This window comes from Centroberyx affinis, unplaced genomic scaffold (genome assembly GCF_046629955.1).
Source record: "Centroberyx affinis isolate AG114_WGS23_722 - 3 ecotype Tasmania unplaced genomic scaffold, CSIRO-AGI_Caff_v1 ptg001400l_1, whole genome shotgun sequence".
In the NCBI taxonomy this organism is placed as follows: Eukaryota; Metazoa; Chordata; class Actinopteri; order Beryciformes; family Berycidae; genus Centroberyx; species Centroberyx affinis.
Window position 1 is genome coordinate 117154 of NW_027279882.1, and position 20868 is coordinate 138021.

At 43.6% G+C, this 20868-nt stretch overlaps 1 protein-coding gene across 1 annotated transcript; it reads left to right on the forward strand.

The window, feature by feature from the left end:
* Window positions 1–40: 40 nt before the first annotated feature.
* Window positions 41–12880, forward strand: epsti1 (epithelial stromal interaction 1). The gene is made up of 11 exons (XM_071526327.1): window positions 41–337; window positions 1687–1745; window positions 1908–1991; window positions 2214–2287; window positions 2523–2606; window positions 4567–4640; window positions 5620–5704; window positions 9021–9104; window positions 9925–9998; window positions 10247–10458; window positions 12369–12880. The coding sequence occupies exons 1-11, from the start codon at window positions 159–161 to the stop codon at window positions 12512–12514; spliced, it is 1155 nt and encodes a 384-aa protein (XP_071382428.1). The 5' UTR covers window positions 41–158; the 3' UTR covers window positions 12515–12880.
* Window positions 12881–20868: the final 7988 nt, after the last annotated feature.

The following is a 20868-nucleotide window of genomic DNA, read 5'->3' on the forward strand; positions in this document are numbered from 1 at the left end:
ATGGTCTAGTAATTGTGTACTTAATATGTACTGTGAGTCAGCCAGTGTGTCTTAGTGTGACAAGCTACACTAAGAACATCTTCCACTAGTAGACGAGAGTTGTACAGCCAACTTGTTTCTGCCACTGGATCATCTTTTAGCTGCTCAGTGCCTCGATCATGTATCCACATCAGAACACCAGAAGCCATCCGAATAACAGGAGAAATAATGTAGGAACCAACAACAACAACGTTGGTACACAGAATGTGTCTGGAGATGATAATCTACCTGAGAATCCTGCTGGAAATGCACCTGACAGCGGAAATCCAGCGACAGACAAGGAGAGACAGCCTCAACAGTAAGTAGAATGCATATTATGGAGTTATATGATTATTAGCTATTACTAAATTGAGCATTTACTAAAATTAGAGTCTAACTGTTGACACAATATTTAGATAAACGCGTAGAATGCTGTGTTTTAATGGTTAACCATGCGCAAAATATGAAGCAAACTGTCTTCAGAGTAGCTCTATTAACTAACATTTATTAGCATTAATATGTTATTTGTCAGTACCGGGTTTTTTTCTAGAATGACGGTATTACGCTGGTGTTAACTTTCACTTTCGTTTCATTTGACGCGAGAGGGAATTGCTGCCTTCAAGTGCTCATCATAAGCTCCCACTTTTTACTTCTCAGGCTGTAAACACGACTTGTCGCACATCCAAGTGCCTTTGACAGAAATAACAAAAAATATAGCTTCCATGCTCTCTGCTCCCTAAACATCATGTAAAATCCCTTCTTTCCAAGTCACCTTGTTGGGTCGTCCATGTGCGCTAAAGTCGTAATGACGATATTTCCGACAGCACTTGAAGGCAGCATTCCTGTGCTCATATTCGTAGAACCTCGCTGCTCTGATAGGAAATAGAAAGTTAACTAGGCAAGTGACTAAAACAATGTTGAGGTTGAAAATGTGTTTCTCCTCACACTGCACTGGTATTTACTGTGTGACAGAGTGCAAAAATCAAATGTAATTCCTCAGAACAGAAATCAAGCTACTGATCTGAACTGGTCTGTGTACAGCCAGGTGTTTACAGTGGCTTCTGTGTGACTGTATAGGTGAATTGAATTTTCCACATTAGGGCTGCAACTAACGATTATTTTCATTGTCGATTAATCTGTCGATTATTTTCTCGATTAATCGATTATTTGTTTGGTCTATAAAATGTCAGAAAATGGTGAAAAATGTCGATCAGTGTTTCCCAAAGCCCAAGATGACGTCCTCAAATGCCCTCAAAATCCACAACCCAAAGATATTCAGTTTACTGTCATAGAGGAGTAAAGAAACCAGAAAATATTCACATTTAAGAAGCTGGAATCAGAGAATTTTGACTTATTTTTCTTAAAAAATCACTCAAACCGATTAATCGATTATCAAAATAGTTGGCGATTAATTTAATAGTTGACAACTAATCGATTAATCGATTAATCGTTGCAGCTCTATTCCCCATGGGATATCTGACCCCGAGTTTGGGAAACACTCTTAGGTCATGGTCCTGAAGCTGAAAATACTGATTTATAATTGTTTTATGGTTTTATTGTAGACCATGTGTTGTTTAATCCTTCTGTTCTGTACACATTTAATCACATTTTAACACTGACGTGTTTTTAATGACTAACAGTCTCTTTGTTTCTCTCTCTTTGTCTCAGCTCAGATGGATTCTCCATGATCGCACCAAATGAATCTCGGCGGAGCAAGCTGACAATGAGTAAGTCGATTATACTTAAATGTCTCTTCTGCCCATGCATCCATCCATCCATCCATCCATCCATCCATGGAACTATCCAGCCTGTATTCTTGTCATCACAAAACGTGGATCTTTGTACATGTTGGAAATTTCTCTCCCAAGTGACTGTTTTTGTTGCTACAGTGGCTCAGAAAGAAGAGCAGGATCTTCAGAGTTGGAGGGAGGCGCACCGACCCCCCGCTGTCCACCTGAACCCAGAGAAGCTGGGTAAACCAACACACAACACAGCTCAGCACATTCACTGGTCCTGAGCTATCAACTACTGTACACCCCATGCAAATCACCTTGAACCATATTGTATATCATTAGTCTTTCCCTGATTCTCCATCCTTTGACATGAACAGCCCCCCCCCCACACACACACACACACACACACACACACACATGTCCTGACTGAAATGTTGTGAATATGACGTTTTATGTATCAAGGTGGTAATGTGTCACTGGTTGAGGCCAGAGACAAGCAGCTGAGAGAGTTACGCCAGTCCAAACTGCAGAAAAAGGTACTTCCCTCGCACTGCTACCACAGCCACATATCATGTTCATGTACATTTTTTTATATATTTTGTTTGATGTTCTTCCACGGGCTATGCAGTGTTGCAAACGATGCAATCTCATATATTAAAACATAACATGTTTAAAATGCAGGATAGATATATCAATGTGTTATTTTGCCCTTTTCCTCTCTGTGATGTTTCAATCATAAATAAATATTTAATAGTGTTTTGTTGTTTCAAGCTGAAAAAGGAGGAGATGGATAGAAAGAGGAGACAAGAAGAGGAGGAGGAGCTACAGAAGATGAAAGACAAACAGAGGGAAAAGGTGAGACAAGGATTAAAACAACAAGACATTGAACTGTAGGCCCTTAATGAAAGCATTTCCATGAGAGTTCAATTTACCAATAATTATCAGTATCAATATTAAACCCTGCCATCAAATCACTGGCTGGTGCCCCATATTGTTATTCTGCTTGGCTATGCAAAAGCAAAGAGAATCCGCTCTTGGATACAATTTTCTGGTGTACCCACTTTCCCTCAGCCTGTCTCGTTGATTTCCTACATTTCCCAGAATGCCTTTTGACAACCCCAAGAGGAGGGGTGCATCCAGCTATGGGTTATACATGTAGGTGGAGAGAGCAATAACAACAGTGTAGTAAGAGCAAGACAGCAAGAGTTTTTCTTGTCAAGAAAATATGAAAATTGCGCTCCTTAGTTAAAGCACATGTTAAAGGGTGGATTTTTCCTTTAAGCTCAGCATTAGTTTCACGGGTTTCACCTTTCCACTGTGCATCTTACCAAGTTGTATTTTGTCAGTGAGGAACAGTATCATGATCAGCCTCTAGATGTCAGCAGAGACAGGCGTCCACCTGAGCTGCTCTGTGTCATGGTGGGCCGTGAGTTAGTGCTGCTCCACACCCGGCGTTAAAGCCATGAGATCTACCTGATTAATGGTCTCTGGGGTTTCCAGCTGCCACAGGCAGCTCCCCAGTTTGCTTCCAGACATGCTCTGCTCCGTGTCTGGCCCCGCTCTCGGCCTAATAGCGGTTAATGGACAGCTGCAGCTGTGTGGAAGGGTGATTAATACTGAAGACCGAGGCGGTAGTCCACAGACCTTTTTCCTGTTGCGCCACGACCTTTATGAAACCATAGGAATGTACTGGTAATCCAGCAAATAAACAGATCCGTGTGTAACAGCCTCTACTCGGTCCGTAGACGTGATCTAACAGAGTCTGGCCAAAACATATCTCTGGGTCATGAATCCATCCTGACCCACTTTGGTTTGGGAGAGCTTGGATACAGGGGCAGTTAAATGCCGGGTGGAGAGCTATAAAGTGTTCAAACCGCCATAACAGAATATACGACGGCTCATCCCGGCTCCAGGACCCGACTACCCTCTTTGTCTTGCAGGACTGCTTCAGATGGAGTGCAGCAAGCAGGGTTGGCCGCACAGGTGTCAGTGTTGCCAGAACGGCCCGAACATAAAGACAGATCTCAAAATGAAAATGACATTTATAAACATAGCCCTCAGTATAGCCAGGAAATACATTGCAATTACATGGACGGTTCCCATCTCTTAATAGGAAAATGGTTTTCAGAGAAGAATACATTTATTCCTTTAGAAAAAAATCACAGTCACTCTGAGGAAAAAGCGGGGTAGTTTCAAGAAGATATGGCAACCCTATATTGAGTACGTAAAAATGTTGTCTATAATGGAAAGCTATAATATAAATATTGTAAAATAATGTTTGATTTCTCCCATGTAATCAAACTGATATAAATGGTCTCTATTGCGAATTTTGATTTTATCTTTTTAATTATTTTATTTATTTATTGTTTTTACTTATTGGTATTATTTGTTTGTTTATTTGTTGTTATTGATATTTGTGGTTATGTTTGAAAGAGTGAAATATAAAATATTTATAATGGCCTTCATTTATACTGTATATGATCATTGACTTCTAAATACAAGAAATCACTGCATGTTTTATGTACTGTATATATACAGTATATATGTATATGTCAGTATGTGAACTACTGTACAGTGGTAGCCATTATAGAGGTTTCTCATCAGCTTGTTTACCTTAAACATTGTAGATCTGATTTGACATGATCTGTCAGTGGACTGGTTGCAAAATCACTCCTTAAAAAAATGATTAACAAAATTAAACACAAAAAAAACCCAATTCACTCCTGCATAGGAAAAAGCAGGACTAGTGTGAGGGCGACATGCCATGCAGCTGGCTGTGAGCTGCGGTGTGAGCGGTGACTGTGATGTATTGCAGGCTGAGCGCCTGGAGGAGAGGAGGCGACGGGAGGAGCAGAGGAGGAGGGAGCAGCTCAAACAAGATCACCTCAGGTCAGGCCTGGATCAGGTTCACTTGGCTCTCATCACTGTCACCATGTGGTATTGTGTTGTCTTGCGTTGCACTGTGCTCTTTCTTGTTCCGCAACGGATCTCAGTCATAAACGCAGCATCGGATGACACCATCTCCAGCGCTAGCTCTTTTTTTTTTAGCTCTTTATAAAGGGAGTGTCCAATATCTGATCCTGTGCTGACCTATTCTTATTGGAACTTTAGCAAGTGTGCCTTTTCTGCTGGCAGAAACAAAAAAGAATAAATGGAGCCTATCAGGTATATAATAGACATCAGGGAAAACATGTGGGCAGGTGACATGAGGTTCACCTCTGACTGCCCCTATTTACCTCTTCAGCACTGTAACGCCTGTTACTGCAGTCAGACAAGTGGGATCCTGACAAACCCTGAATACAGTGGCTGGTGGTTTCAAATGAATATAGGATCTAGAATTAATACTAATTTGGAATGTCTGCATGAGGTTTTTATCCCATATTACTTAGCATCGATTCAGACCGCTTTTCATCAATTACAGTGTCAGTCAAGATGTTATGGGGATATTGGATGCTGACCACTCTTGAGGGAAGTTGCTTGTCAAGTAGCATCTCTGGCCTCCGTCCAAGAGAAACAAAAACAGGAGACAACAAACCAATGTGTGAACTTGAAGGAACAATGAAGATATTTAGACATGGCTCGGAGAAGATGGAGTCAGGAGTAGGAGCATGAGAGAGGACGGCCGATCAGATGCTAGTGAATGGGACAGTTGTGTCAGGGAAGGACAAACAAACTTGGTCAACCTTGTGGGACTCCAGTACTGTCAGCATCCCTGCATGTGGAGTGTCTGGGGAGTAAACTAATACTCCTTCATACCCAGTTATTAGCACGCGTGTGTGTGTGTGTGCGCGCGTGCTGTCTTTTTGTTTAAATGTGTGTGTAAGTGCAAAAGAGAGAGAGAAACGGCAATGTGTGTGTTTTAATGCAGGGCGACTGAGGCTTTGCTGCAGAGGTTTGAGCCTGCAGGCCCAGCTCCGGTGGCATCCGGCAGTGCCACGCACACATCATCCTGGGTAAGCCGGCGACCACACATGTGCGTGTGTGTGTGTGTGGATATGTTTTGTTTGTATACACTGCATGCATGTACAGTATGTGCGTGGATATGTCCCTGTATGCGTGTGCAGACACATATGTACTCACTTGCTCCGTGGGTCCCAGAGTTCAGTGTTGTGTCTCATATCTGTGGCTGTGGGGTCGGAGACTGAAGCGCTGCGGTATTTCACACCAATAGATCTGCCTTTGAACCCTGTTTTCTGAGTAAATACCCTTGGGTGCGGAGTTTTCATCGACCCGGGCCGAGCGGGTATTAAGCAGTAGCCCCCAGAATGCCGGGCGGAGCGGAGGAGCCTGCTCCCCCTGCAATTATCTCCTGGTCAGAGCCCGGGCACACAGCAGTACGGCAACCTCATGGCTGAACGAGAGGAAGTGTAAACACACTGAGGAATAGGAATTGCTATTCTTCTCTACGCCTCTCCCCTGCTGCCTCTACTGTCTTTACGCCGTCTCCTTTCACTCCCTTTGTTTTCTCTGTTTTTCCCTCCCTTTGCCTCCTTTTCTCCTTGCTCCCTTCCCCTCTCTCTCTCTGTCTGTCTTCCCCTTCCAAGGAGGAAGGCTAGCAGAGTTCAAGGGACTTCCCAGAGTTCAGGCGAAGCAGAGACAGAGACAGACAGGACTGCGAGGAGTCTGCTGTAGGCACAAGACAGAGTAGAGTGGAATAACCTGTGCTAGTGAAAGTACCTGGAGGGAGGCCAAGCTGCTAGCCGTCCAATCACATAAAGGCATACAGGAAGCCTTTGCCAGTCAAAGGGGGCAACCTCGCCTCGCCCTCGTACGTCATCCGCTAATTCTCGTCACCGGCCTAAAAAGGGAACATACCTCCACCCTGACCCCCCCCTGAACCTCAGTGTAAATAACTTTCCTCAGTATCGGCCATCCTTGGTGACTCAAGGTAGAATGAAATAGCTGCTATAAATCTTGAATTCTTGAAAGGTGAAGAGGTTATTTCGAGAATGTCACGGTTATTCTTAGTTCAGAAAACACACACTTATTGCAGAGTGTTGACAGCGTCTGTCAGAAAGTCAGACATGATGCTAATAATGTCTGTGTTCCTCGCCCCAGCCTAGTTTCTGTCAGTGATGTTAGGCTGGAGAAAGAGAGAGAGAGAGAGTGTGTGAGAGAGAGAGAGAGAGAGAGAGAGAGAGAGAGAGAGAGAGCAGGAAAAGGCCTGTGGACAGCGTTCCATACTGTATTCTGCTGTAACGTATTATGTGGTGACTGACAACATTGTTAAAATCGCACACGCAGCTCCCTTGGTGGACAGGGAAATGTTTTCTTGTGCGGCTTTTCTCATTGTTGTGCTAGTTTTGCTTTTTTTCCCCCTTTTTTTTTCTCTCTTTCTCTCTCTCTCTCTCTCTCTCTCTCTCTCTCTCTCTCTCTCTCTCTCTCATAGTCCTCATCCAAATCACCAGCCAGGCGAGTTGGTGGCACCAGGTTAGAGAGAGAGAGAGAGAGAGAGAGAGACAGAGAGAGAGAGTACTATGGTGCAGGAAGGAGAACCCACAGAATGAAAAGCGATCACTCAGTTGCTGTAATAGAGAGGTATCTGTTTTGTAGTGGGACACACAGCAACACGCAGACAGACAGGCTAAATGGATGATACAGATCAACAGATGATACCAAGGTTACAGAGGGAAACAGAGACTCTCCTCTTTCTGCCTCCTCCTTCTCCTCACCTCACCTCTCCTCTCCAAACATGTCCCTGTATCCTTCCCTCACCTGTTGGAAGGGAAAAGTAAATACAGTCCTTTTTTTTTATATAAAAATTTCTTAAATACCCTTTACCCCTTTACCCCAAAAAGCAATATTTTACCTGTAACTAGACATTCCTCTTTTCTCTTCTTTCTTATTCGGCCTACAGTAATTTTTAAAAATTAAATTACTTTTTTTTTCTAATTTCAAAAAATACACCGCTACAATGTAGAAAAATCGACTCTTCCTCCTCTTCTCTTCTCTTCTCTTCTCTTCTCTTCTCTTCTCTTCTCTTCTCTTCTCTTCTCTTCTCTTCTCTTCTCTTCTCTCCTCTCCTCTCCCCTCCCCTCCTCTCCCCTCCCCTCCTCTCCTCTCCTCTCCCCTCCCCTCCTCTCCTCTCCTCTCTTCTCCTCCCCTCTCCTCTCCTCTGGAGTTTCTCCCAGCCTGTAGTTCTCCCAGATAGACGTCACAGATTAGGAGATGAAAGCTTGCGGCCGCAGCGCAGCAGAAGTCGAACCTCTTGATGTGGTTCTGACTGGGACCCTGGGATCTGTTGTTCTTTCAGCGATGGCTCCATAAGACAGATTGATCTCTCCCTCATATCCCCTGCTTCAGTATGCGTGTGTGTTTGTGTGTGTGTGTGTGTGTGTGTGTGTATATATCAGGGTATCAGGGGGAGCTTGTATGCTAAGCTCTGATGGGAGCGGAGTACAGGTGGGCTCACCATACCTCCTTGCTCTCGGGCCATCCTAAACAACCCCCCCCCCCCCTCCTTCTTGACCCACAGCTCTCCTGGGACAGGAAAACAGAGTGTAGAGGGAGAAGAAGGTGGGGGGGGTGTTACCCTTTCTTTTACCCTTTCTTGGTTCTGTTGTATTTATTCTATTCTATCTTTATTGTTCAATTATATTTTAGTATCTACACTACTAGTCAACAGTTTAGACCACATTTTTCTTTATTTTTTACTATTTTCCACATTTTAGAATAATAGTAAAGACGTCAAAACTATGAAATAACATAAATGGAATTATGCACTGACCAAAAAATTGTTAAATCAAAACTCATAAATTTTAGATTCAACTTCACTATTTATAATTGTCTAAGAAACAAACTTCAAGCATATAAGCATAAGCCTTTAGATCAAAATGGCTTTAAGATAATGAAAAACATTTTTGACTGGTAGTGTATTGTGTGTAATTTGTATTTAAAAGAGGCAAAACATAGTTTCTTGCTCTCAGTATAGATCCCAGTGTGTGATGTTTTCAAAATGCCTGATACTCAATTTATTGAATTGAATTCTATGAATAAATTAGTCTAAGCTTGGTGATATAGTGATCAAAAGGCATTGGAATTCAGTCTGTCAATTGATGCCCTGTTATATCAGACTGCATGCAATTCTGAAAAGTTAGTTGTAGGCTATCTTGGCTACAGACTGGGCAACATTTACAACCTTGGAAAAATCTTTCAAAGCTGCAGTTGTTACAATTACAAAGACAGTAGCCACCTAATGACACAAGACACACATTACACAGGACAAAACACTGATTTAACCTCTACTGCCTTTCTCTCACCCCCACCCAGCACCCAGTGCATGAGTACCGGGACAGGCAGAGGGAAGAAGAGAACTTGGCCCTGCAGCTGATGAAGGAGGAACAGCGGAGGAAGGTAAAGAGGAGGGAATCCATCTCAGTATGTGCGGCTGGAGATGAACTCCATCCAGACTGCATTATTTGTTACATCTGCATGATATATACTAATAATACTAATACTAATTTCACATATTATTTTTCCACATATACTACATTTCCTCCCCTTTGTTGTATATTGCATATTTATTGATTTTTTTAATCACTTTTTCATACTGCTGCGATTTCATTCTTCTCATATTGTGCATATTTTTTCATTCGTCTTTCAATAGGTTTTACTGCTAGTGCTGCTGCTGCTATTTTGCACACCCTCTTAATGCTTTTCATACTTTCCTTCATACAATTTCTATTACTTTCTAAATTGTCCGTTGTATATGTTTACATATCCCCCATTTTGACTCATTTCTCCACAGGGATCATTAGATTTTCATCTTATTAGTGTGGGTGGATTTGTCTCTCTATAAGTTTAAAAAATAAAATCACTGTCCACCTGTCCATATTACCATTCATTATATCTATAAAGTTGGCCTCAAATTTGTTGGGGATTGAACAAGAATTCACTGTCCAAGATCACAGTTATAACATGTAATTTCTGTTTTACGTTGGATTTCCATTTTATAGCTATAGCTTCAATGAGAGCCTTTATCAGATCAGTCCAGTGGCTCAGTTAGTCATTCACCATAGTCTTTGATAACCACCGCTACAATCACTACTGATAACACACTACTTTTTAGCTCTTTTCCAGCTCCCAAGGGCATATTACATTATAAGCTATATTCTCCTTTATACTGTGGTAGTAGTCAGGTCAGTCAGGTTTAATTAATCTCCTTTTTTCTCAGAGTGAGGCCTTGGAGAAGAAACAGAGGGAGAAAGAGGAGGAAAGGAAGAGAGACGCACAGCTGGACCACAGGAGGTATATACAAAATGTCTCCTTCTGACATGTTGAATGTTGATAGTTTGATCATGTGCTGTCTCCAACCTTGCAACTACTGTTAGGAGTATAGACAAATTTGTAGAATTTAACGCTGCACTAGGCAAGATTTTGATGTAAAAAAAAAAGTACAGTTGTCTTATCAGTGTAAATCCCCAAGTTGGGCTGCAACAGAGAAGACCGTCCCATCTCCTCAAACTACCAATTTTCTATTCATGATATTTCGACAGGGTGAACTCAGCGTTCCTGGACAGACTAGAGCGTCAAGGCACCTCGAGCGGGAGAGAGGCAGAGAGGGAAGGAGGTTGGGAGGCAGAGCGTCCCTCTTTTGCCTTTGAAGACTTTAGACAGCAGCTGTCCCAAAGCCCTGAACCGCAGGACCTCCTCACTCACCTGAAACCAGGCCCAGAACACAGCTCTTCCGGCTGGGCAGAGGAGGCTGGTGAGCGGACCGATGTGTGAATGACTCCGTCTACTGTTTCTCACGCCTTTTTTAGCCGGGCTCTACCCTGGTTAACCAAACCTAAATCAGACATTTGACAAGAATTGCCCACCTCATCCCTCCTTAGAAGACTCTGATTGTCTGTTTAGTCTGTCTTAAATCAAAGACTCTGTGTGCTTAAAAAATGTAGGCAGGAGGTTGTGTGGTGCATAGCACTAGCCCCTGACAATCAAGTCCTGTTGATACTTGTAGTGTGTGCGTAATGTGTGTGTGTAAATGTGAGTACGCAGGCATTTTCCCACTTCTCTGGGCACAAACCTTTACTTACTGTTCAAAGGAGTGAGCGATGGTAAGGTAAATAAAAATAAATGATCTTTGTGTGTCACACACACTCGTTTAGATAAGAGTGTGAGTATGCAGACAGGACACAGGAATGACAGTATGAAAGTCATGCTGCACACACATAAACACACACTCACTGAATGCTATTAATTAGGAGCTGTCAGGAGGAGAGGGAAATTCTCTGGGAGTCTTGAGCCCACGCCAGTCCGACAGACACTCGGCTCCCTGCCAAGCTGACACGCCAAGAGCAGCACCCCCTCCCTTTCATAATTGGTCTGAGTTTAGAGAGATTGGCATGCTGAGTGTGATACCTGACTGGTTGCTATAGCGATGCGAATGCCTTTCACTCACAACAGGAGAAAGAAAACAGAAGCAGAGAACGTCATGTTTGTTGCATACCTACTGTGCCTTAGCGTTTCCAGCTACTGCAGACTTTGGTATGTACTGCGTGTCATGAAACTCAGACTATCTGGAATTCAGTTTGTCTCAGACTATCTGGAATTCAGTTTGTCTCACAAGTTACTCTGAAACTGCACTGTAACTTTACTAGATGATGGAAAATGTGATGAAAGTGGATTAGTTGTACATTTATTTTTTATACCCAGTGTAATCCCCCATAGTCCCTGCCTAACCCCATCCTAATCCTAAATGTTTTGCCAACAGTTTCTTCAATGCAGTCCCATCCTCTCTCTGTTAGTGTGGCTCTTTTTTCTGCCTCTGCGTAGCCCTTCATCTGTAGCTAACTGTCCATCACAACAGCAGCCACAGCAGGGCGACTCCACTGATCTGAGGGTGAGGCCAAAATACCCAAGTTCATTTCAAATCCTGAGTCCTGGCACCGCTGAGTTTGTGGGCACCGTTCTGCATGTTGGAATCCCACAGTATCCTCGATCCATCTGTCAGGCAGCATCCGCTAGCCCCGGCCTAGACTTTCCCAGTGTGCTGATCAGGTCTTTCCGTTCTGTCATTACCTGCCCGGGCCAATCTCCTGCCTGGCTGGGTGATGGCCTCTCCCATCTGTCTCCCTCCGACATGGAGCCTTCCCCAGATCCCCGGAGCTGGACCGGGCTGCGGCAGGGGAGAACCGCCGGGCATCCGATCCTGGACAGTGTGGGTAGTTGGAGGGAAGCAGGATGGCACAGATGGCAGAACAGTCTGACAGGAGAGCCTTCAGGCTGGCTGGCAGAGCGACTAGCAGAGGAAGACCGGTGTTTCCTAATTTCCTCTGAGACTTTGAATCCCGTGTTTTCTCGCTCCTCCTCTGTACATCTGTCTGAACCAGATGACCCAGCGCGCAGCATTGTGGGGATCTCCTCTCTGACTTGGGTGGCTAATGTGTGCGTGTGCAAATGTCTGACAAGACAGCTTGTACAGTTCTCTCAGTTAGGCTGATCCACTAAAAAGGGGAATTCACAGGGAAAAAAAAGTGAAGGCAGTATTTGATGGAAAGACATCCAACTGTTTGCCTCGTGACAATCACAGAACCGTCTTTCAACAGGAGTCTCAGGGGGACAATAACAAAATAATGGGGATCTATGAAGATTAATTCTTTCCTGTGTGTTTTCCAGACCCAGAGCCTGACAGTGAGTGGGCCGTGATGAAGCTGGAGAACAGATTCCCGTACTGCAGCAGAGCCTTCCTGCAGGACATCCTCATCCAGTGCAGCGGAGATTACCAGCAGGCCTACACACTACTCAGCGACACGCTCAGTTGAATTTGGTGTATTTTTAACGGGAGGGCTGTCTTGGCTCATATTATGTTGGACACTGAGTTTGGTTGGATGAAACAGCATAGTCAACACTTAGATGGTAAAAGGGTTTCCGGGAAGTAAGGTACACTAACGCTGACTGTAGTACTCCATACATCTGCATTAAATACTTACCTAACAATATGTGCTGCTCTTAATCTGTTTTCGATTATGCCATTAATCATTGTAGTAAACTGTTTGGTGCCCTGTATCTGTCTGCGTGCACACATGAGTCATGTCGGGTTTTTGCCCTGACATCGGGTTGAATTGATGTTCGTTTTCACCAAATTAGCTGAAGGTCATCGCCGTGACTCATAATCTTTAGATCATTTTTTGGGGGCTCTTAATTAAATCAATGTGTGCAGATGGAAAAACGCTCTGCCCAAATACATGATGCTTTTTGTTTGTGTTTTTTAGAAAAAGATAATCAAAGTCGCATGTAAAGTATCTGTTGCAGGGTTCTCCAGTGAAAGAAGTGGACAACAAAAGATGCAAATTCCTATTAGTTTATCTATAGTAGGGCCTTTTAGATTTGTCATCCCACAAGCATTTATGCTACTTTGCCTTTTCCTATATGCATCTCTACTTTATGCTCAAGTTTCAGTGTTTTGGCACAAATCAAAGTCAGTTTAGAGGACTTGTTAACTATCTTTATCTCCCGGTAACTTTTTGTGTCTTCGCCATATCAAAGGTCCGATAGGTCTCTTCAGAGCCTGTCTTGTGATCGGGTCAGAAATAGAACAGAGTTGTTCTATCAAGTTGGGTGGAGTTTCCAGGCGGGCACAGAGCCGGACCAAAGAGATGGTATCACCTGGCCGAGGCAACAAACAACTCAACATGGGGGACTGAAAATCCCCTCAGGTGTGAAGTCATAGTCATACTGTTAAAGTGATACCACAAATCAGGAGATTAACAAGACATGGACAATTGTATGTCAGTGTGTCAGTGTGTGGGTGTGTTCTTGTATTTCTATACTTATGAGGACCAAATGTCCTCCCACAGATAGAAAGATACGGAAAATCCTCCGCCTCTTCTTCAAGGGGCTATATAGCAACTGATACTGTAACTGGTTGATGTAATAACTTGCCAAAATGTAATGAAATGGGTTGAAAGTGTAATAAAGCCTGTTAATGTACTAATTCCCTAGGTAATGTAATAATATCAATTATTATGTCATAAGGGGTTTAACATTTGTATAACTGATGATGTAATAATAATATTGAATATTGAATATAATCTAATAACTCAAGTAATTACATTATTAGTCAATATTATTATTACATCACAAATATTTAACACCCCTTATGAAGTCATAATTGCCAGCTAATGTAATAATGTGATTATCCAGCAATTATTAATGGTACACTAACAGACTTTATTAAATTTTTGACCCATTTAGGAAAGCATTTAATTACATTTTGACTTGACAAGTCATTATTATCTGGCTGTTATTACATTATCAGTTGCTACAGACTAGTTTAGGATTTAGGTTTTGGGTTAAGGTTAGAATCAGGATTAGATTTAGGTTAGGGTAAGGGCCAACGTGGTGAGGGTTAAGGATAAGGTTATGGAAGGTGCTCACAAGTATAGTAATACAAATGCAAGTGTGTGTATCTTCGTTCATCATTTGGGCGCCTCTAATCTGTATCACTATATCAAGTAAACAGGAAAAAACATCTTGAACTTCCTTGGTGAAGTGAATGTGAGAGAGAGACTGTGTGTGTGTGTGTGTGTGTGTGTGTGTGTGTGTGTGTGTGTGTGTGTGTGTGTGAGCGAATGCAGAGTGGAGAACATATTTGGAACAAACCGCCACTCTGTCGCCTAATCAATACAGCCCAGTGGATGTCTGTGTGCTGATGAGTGAAAGCCGTGGGAAGGTATCGCATGATGTCTCCTCTGGCTGTGTGGATCTGTTACAGGGCGGTTCAATCAGCCCAAACAGAAACAGCACCGGCACCCAGAGCAGCAGTCTGGACCTGTCTGTGTGTGTGTGTGTGTGTGTGTGTGTGTGCGTGTGTGTGTGCGTGTGTGTGTGATTCTGTGGGTGTCGTGTGTGTGTTACAGGGTTGAGCAGCGTGGTTGCGGTATATATCCCTCTTCTGAGAACAACATTGGGTATAAATCCCCACGATGGGAGTTGCATTCTTCTCTGTGTTTCTAGTCCCCACATGCAGTACAAACAAATTTGCGCACAGACTTAAAGTTTGTGTGTGTATCTGAGTGTGGATTAGCACTGTGCTCTCCCTTGTCCCAGACACAGGGAGGGACGGAGCGAATCAGGAAGAGGAAAAGGCTGGCAGGGTTTGGTCCAGCAGGACAGAGGAAGAAGGGGGCAGGTGGAGGAGGCCAATCCTTTCCCAGATCAAGCTTCAAAGTGGGAACACTTCTGAGCTGCGCAACACCCCCGAACCTTCACGAAACAAACACATTCGCACACAGGCGCACATGTTTGACAGACGCGCATGGACACACGTGAACGTAAACACACACACACACACAACACACTCGCCCACTTCGCTCCCACCGGACTGATGGATACCAATCCTTTCCTGTCCGGTCACCAGAATCGGTGTACTGCGTGCCTGGCTGTTGTTCTTGAACAGAGATGAGTCAGAACACAGTATACAGGAAGGGCTGCCTTTTCACTCTCATGCTAATACAGACCTCCCACTTCCTTCAGATGGCCACTAGGTGTGTGTGTGTGTGTGTGTGTGTGTGTGTATGGGCGCGTGCGTGTCTGTGTGTGATAAATGGACTCCAGTGAGATCAAATAAAAGTGGAATTTATTTGAATAAACTCAAAGGCTTGAACTTGCATTCATTACTCGCATACATTACCGCCAGGCTTCACAGCTGTGAAAACCATCAGAGCCGCGCTGCTCCCAGCGTACTTAAGGGCTAAGATAAGCACTTTAGCCTGTTTTAGGAGTTAGTTTGGGCTTTGCTGCATTAGGAGCTTACTGGAGCAACTTTCAGCTTAGTTCTACCTGCTTGCTGTACCTTTCTCAAGCAATTATCGCTGTTTGAAGTACAGGACCACCCAATGCTTGTTTCTGAGGATGAGTAGTCCGCAGTTACTTCAGCATATGGCAGAGATACACAGACAAGCACACACACACACACATACATGGATGCATAGGCCTACAAACAGTTTGAGTTGGGGGATTCCCCGTGGGTGGTTCCCACTCAGAATGAGGTCACCTCATGCCGTAGTGTTACACACACACCCCAAAACTTCTGGGGGAAAAAATACAATAAAATCTGTCCACTTCAGATACACCCCCACAGTCACACACAACCATGGAGCTCTGGAGAATATTAAATATTGGTTTGAAAAGCATAAAGTATCTTGATATGCCGGAAATCACTTCCATTTGTTTTATAGCTTTGGCTATTGGCTATTAGAAAGGCTATTTTGCATCAACTTAACAGTATGAGCTCATGTGTGACCAGCAAATATGAAAAGTTTTAATTCAATCCGTGCATTCGCTTTGCTCTCCTGCCAAAAAAACGCTCTGTGTAAGCAGAGGAAGGTGGACCAACATTTTGCAGCTCAGATCAATGACAGCAATAAGAAGCAATTCTATGATGTAACAGAACTGAGTGTGGTGACACCAGCAGGGATCAAACCAGTGTTTCTCATCCATCATCCTACATATGTGGGCCTAGTATTCAGCCAAGGGGTCAGCCTTACATCAATGTCAGAGTGAAGCCTTAATGTTAGTGTGATTGGGCTGAATTTGGACTAATGCGGTGGTTCTCAATGTGGGGTCCGGGGACCACCAGTGGTCCATGAGGGGGTTCCAGGGGGTCCTCAGCAAATTGATGAATTGTTAAACTTCAACATTATTTCATTTACAAGAAGTAAACAATTAGAGAATGTAGAAGAATGACTGTTTTTATCATAGATTCACTGTTATCTCTCTGCCTACAATACAGATAGTCAAGGAATTCTGGACAAAATCATATCTAACATTAAAAATATTCTCAGATTTGGGTCCGCTAGAAAAAATATAATCAAATGGGGGTCCGTGGCCATAATGTGTACTAAATTAGGGGTCCTTGATATGAAAAAGGTTGAGAATCACTGGACTAACGCACACACAACGCAAGACTTCCCACCATCCTCTGAAAACTTAAACATTTTACGAGCTATTTCCGCATCCATGGGACCAATCCTGCAGTGTGCCTTCTGGGTGTGTTTTGGTTTTGATAGCACCCTGCATACGCTCCTCTTAGACTTTACATTTGGGGCGTAGTGGTGTGATGTCTGCACCAACTGTCATAAAACATTTCCTACTCCGGGGAACGAGTGGTATATTTTAGGACACCGGTAAACCTCAGACTGACCTGGGAAAGCATGCCAGTCCCGGGGCTCAAACATGTAACCACGTAAATATGCTTGAACACACACACACACACACACACACACACACAAACACACACACACACAAACAAATACGCAAATGAGTGAGCATGCAATGTGCACACATGCAAATACTTGCTCTTTCTTTATATCGCTCTCTCTCTCTCTGTCCCTCTCTCTCTCTCTCTCTCTCTCACACACACACATGCACACATACACACACACACCATACGCACTCACAAACAATGTCAAACCACAACTGAGTCACTTTGCTTCCTGAGGGAAAATTGGCTCCACAGGGAGGGCAGTGGAGGCACTCCTCAACTGTTGGTCGATAGCGCTGACATCAGGACTTTACACACACGTCCTGCGTATCCACAAACACTCCGCTCACACTCAAACGCAGGCATGCATTCACACACTCACTGCCCCTCAAAAAGAAAGAAAAGTGTCAGCGCACGCATACTCGACACAAGCGGGCATGTGTTCACACACGAGCCTTAAAAAAATTCAAAATGAATTGCAAACACCCAAAACCCAAGCAGGTCATGTTTGGAGTTGGGAGAGACACAGAGAGATCCTAAGGCAAAGGTATGCAGAGTTTTTGGCCTCTCATCCTCAACAGTTTCCTGTGTGGTCCACATCTTGCATCTAGTATTACACACGCATACATACACACAGGGCCTGTTTCATCCAGCATCCATTACACAGACACGGCCCGGGTCAAAGCGGAGATCCTGCGCCATAATGATGATTTATGGGCTAATTTATTACTCGGTGACATCCCGGAGAATGCAGAACAGTAAGATAATACGCTTGTCTGTTTTAGCTGAATCCTTTGGCTTGTGGATGCAGCTCTCGCACTCACTCCATCCAAGTCCATGACACAGTTTTACAGCTTGACTGCGCTTCGCTTGCGCTACAAATCAATAGGAAATAAAACGTGACCAAAGTAAATAAAACGAGAACCTCCGCTCTAATTGCAATGTAATCAAACCCGTGGAAATATAAGTCAGAGTTACCAAAGTGGCCGCAAACAGTAGACGATGGCTGTGCGTGGATCAAGAAAAACACGGCGCATGACACAGGCGTCAGTCTGTCAACTGGTGTTTTGATCATCAAGCCCTGACCTCAGGCTGATCTGTATATCCGTTCAGGTCTAATGAACGTGACTCATCGTGTTTATAATGGCAGACTCCACACTAATCTTAAATAACACATCAGGTTACAAGTTCAGCCGCTTACAAGATGCAGATACCGGGGCGAGGCTGAGGTGAAAGGCCGTTGGGTTCAGAGCAGACATCAGGATAACATATACACACACACACACACACACGCACACACACACACACATGCTCAGAAAAAGCTGTACAGCCTAAAACAAGCACACACATACACACATGAACACACACACACACACACACACAGGTCAAAAAGTTCTGCTGATATTGGAATAACACGTGTTCTGGTAATTGACCCTCATGCAAAAAGCCAAAATAACAGCTCTCCGGCTTAGCAACTGTCAACAGCGCAACCAAAGGCAATGTCATCATCGGAGGACTAAATGGTTATAAGTTTCCTCCACCCACAGAATGGTTAGCCCTGTGCCCTGTTTCTTTTTTATTGCATATACACAGGCACAAACAAACATACACTAACACTCATGCACACATGCAGTGGGACGAAAATGACTGAAGCCACTAATCATTTCAGGGCCACTTTGTCAATTCCCCCTGCACTTCAAGACAAAGAGAGAGAGAAAGAGATTGTGTGTTAGAGAGAGAGAGAGAGAGAGAGAGATACGGGGAGAGAGAGAGAGTTGTTTGTTCTGTGTAACCACGTTTTACCTTCCCACCCCCACCCCCACCCGCTACCCCAGACCCAAACATAGGAGCGGCGATCATATTATTACCCCGTCTCTCCATATGTCGTTTCCACAGCCATGTCATCGGGTTGTTGAGCTGGGTGTTAATCTGTGCTGCGGCTGATTCTATATGCTATTCTGAGTGGAGGTTTGGGAATGGGGAGAGAGAGAGAGAGAGAGAGAGAGAGAGAGAGAGAGAGAGAGAGAGAGAGAGAGAGACAGAGAGAGAGAATTACAAAGTTTGCAATCTGCCTGTGGATGCAGACCTACAGTGCAGTGTGGCTGGTTAGCGTAGCGTACAGTATGTGGTCCAGTGGGAGTTGACTGGGAGTATAATTAAAGGCTTGTTTCAAGTGGAACAGACCTTACAGTAACAAGGCTGCGACGGTGACAGATTGATGGTGTGTAATGGGAGGTTACGACAACACTGGAGGTCCTCCTCATGAATGGATGGGCATTATACCTACTGTACTCCAGCAGCATAATGTACACGAACTGTCTCACTGTCTGGGAAAGAACTTCGGGAAAATCCCACGGGGCTACGAGTGTTCACATAGAGCTGAGTGCTCCGCTTGTGTTAAATGCTGATGCATTGAGAGATGATGGTATCCACTGTTTGTTAGCTCAGATTATGTAATACACCCAAATAATAACGTCAGATTTTAGATAAATTAGGTAGAAATTCAATAAAATAAATTAGGGGCAAATGACGAATAACCTTGCTGTCATCTCCTGTGCTAAAATTTAACAAATTGCTCCCTGTATAAAAATGGTGTGGCACAGTAGAGACATTCCACATCAAGTTACACATTATGAAGGATTAATGGAATAAAAGAACACTGTGGGAAAACAATTTGCCCAGTTTCTGTGGTAAAATAGTTAAAAAATGATTTAGAAATGTACAAATACTTTAGTATGCCTGATAATATTTCCAAACTTCCAAATTGTTCTCATTGAAATCAAAATGATTTGCGAGTCCGTAACTCTCCAAAGAGCCTCTATTCAGGCGTAACAGTAAGAATAACACAAACAACTTACAGCACACTGAACCCAAAAACACGGGTCAGCTCCTTTCCCTCAAAACATTCCCTGAAACAAACTCAGTGACTTAATATAGCCGTTCCCTTTGGACCGTGCCCTGACCCAAACTTGACCATGTCCTGACCAAGCCTGTGGTCACTCTCTGTCTCACTAGGATCCTCACTGATGACTCTGAACTCCCAACAACGCTTTGGCTCAGTGGGCCCACTTCATCAAGTCAGGAGATTGCAGAAAATACACAGACACACAAATGCATACACACACACACAGGCACAATCACGCATGCATGTACAGAAACACACGGACGCACGCATACACACATGATTCTGCACGCGCACACGCTCGCACACACACACAAACATGCAGATTTGCACACTATAATGCTTTCTCAGCATACTGTAGCAGGCTGCATTTGCGCAAGGGCCAATTCAAAGCAATTATGGTCTTCCTACCAAAACAGGTCTCCTAAGACTCTGTCTGTCCAACTGCTCTGTACAAAGAGCTTTATTTCACTGGATCCATCTCATACAATAAATCATAGATGTTACAGTGTAATTGTGATGTATATTTTTTTGTGGTCAAATCTTACCATGGTGGATTGGATACATTATGCAAATACTTTTTGTCAAGAATGTTGATGAGCTTTGAGATTGTGTTTGCTCTCTGTCCTCTCCGCTTTCTCTTTGTTGTGTTTACGCTGTGGTTATTGTCTTTCTAAATCAGATATTTAGGGTAAGAGACACTGTGCGCGTGTGTGCGTGCATGTGTGTGTGCGCATGTGTGTGTGTGGGTGTGTATGTGTGTGTGTATGAGAGAGAGAGAAAGAGAGAAAGACAGCGAGAGAGAGAGACAGAGAGAGACGCTAGTGCAGTTTTTTGACTTTACGGATACAGAACATTTTCCATAATCAACTCTTCTAAACAAACACTGCTCTTCACTACATCCATTTTTAGAATTCAATGGCTGGACACACACACACACACACACACACGCACGCATATACACACACAGTCTTAAAGGTGACGCATGTTGCATTTTTAAACATCAATAT

What these genes read in the sequence shown, in the direction of transcription:
- epsti1 (XM_071526327.1), top strand. Translation starts at nt 159, where the DNA reads ATGTATCCACATCAGAACACCAGAAGCCATCCGAATAACAGGAGAAAT. An exon ending in AGGAGGAACAGCGGAGGAAG is followed by an intron (nt 9,105 to 9,924) that starts GTAAAGAGGAGG and finishes CTTTTTTCTCAG; the next exon opens with AGTGAGGCCTTGGAGAAGAA. An exon ending in GCACAGCTGGACCACAGGAG is followed by an intron (nt 9,999 to 10,246) that starts GTATATACAAAA and finishes ATATTTCGACAG; the next exon opens with GGTGAACTCAGCGTTCCTGG.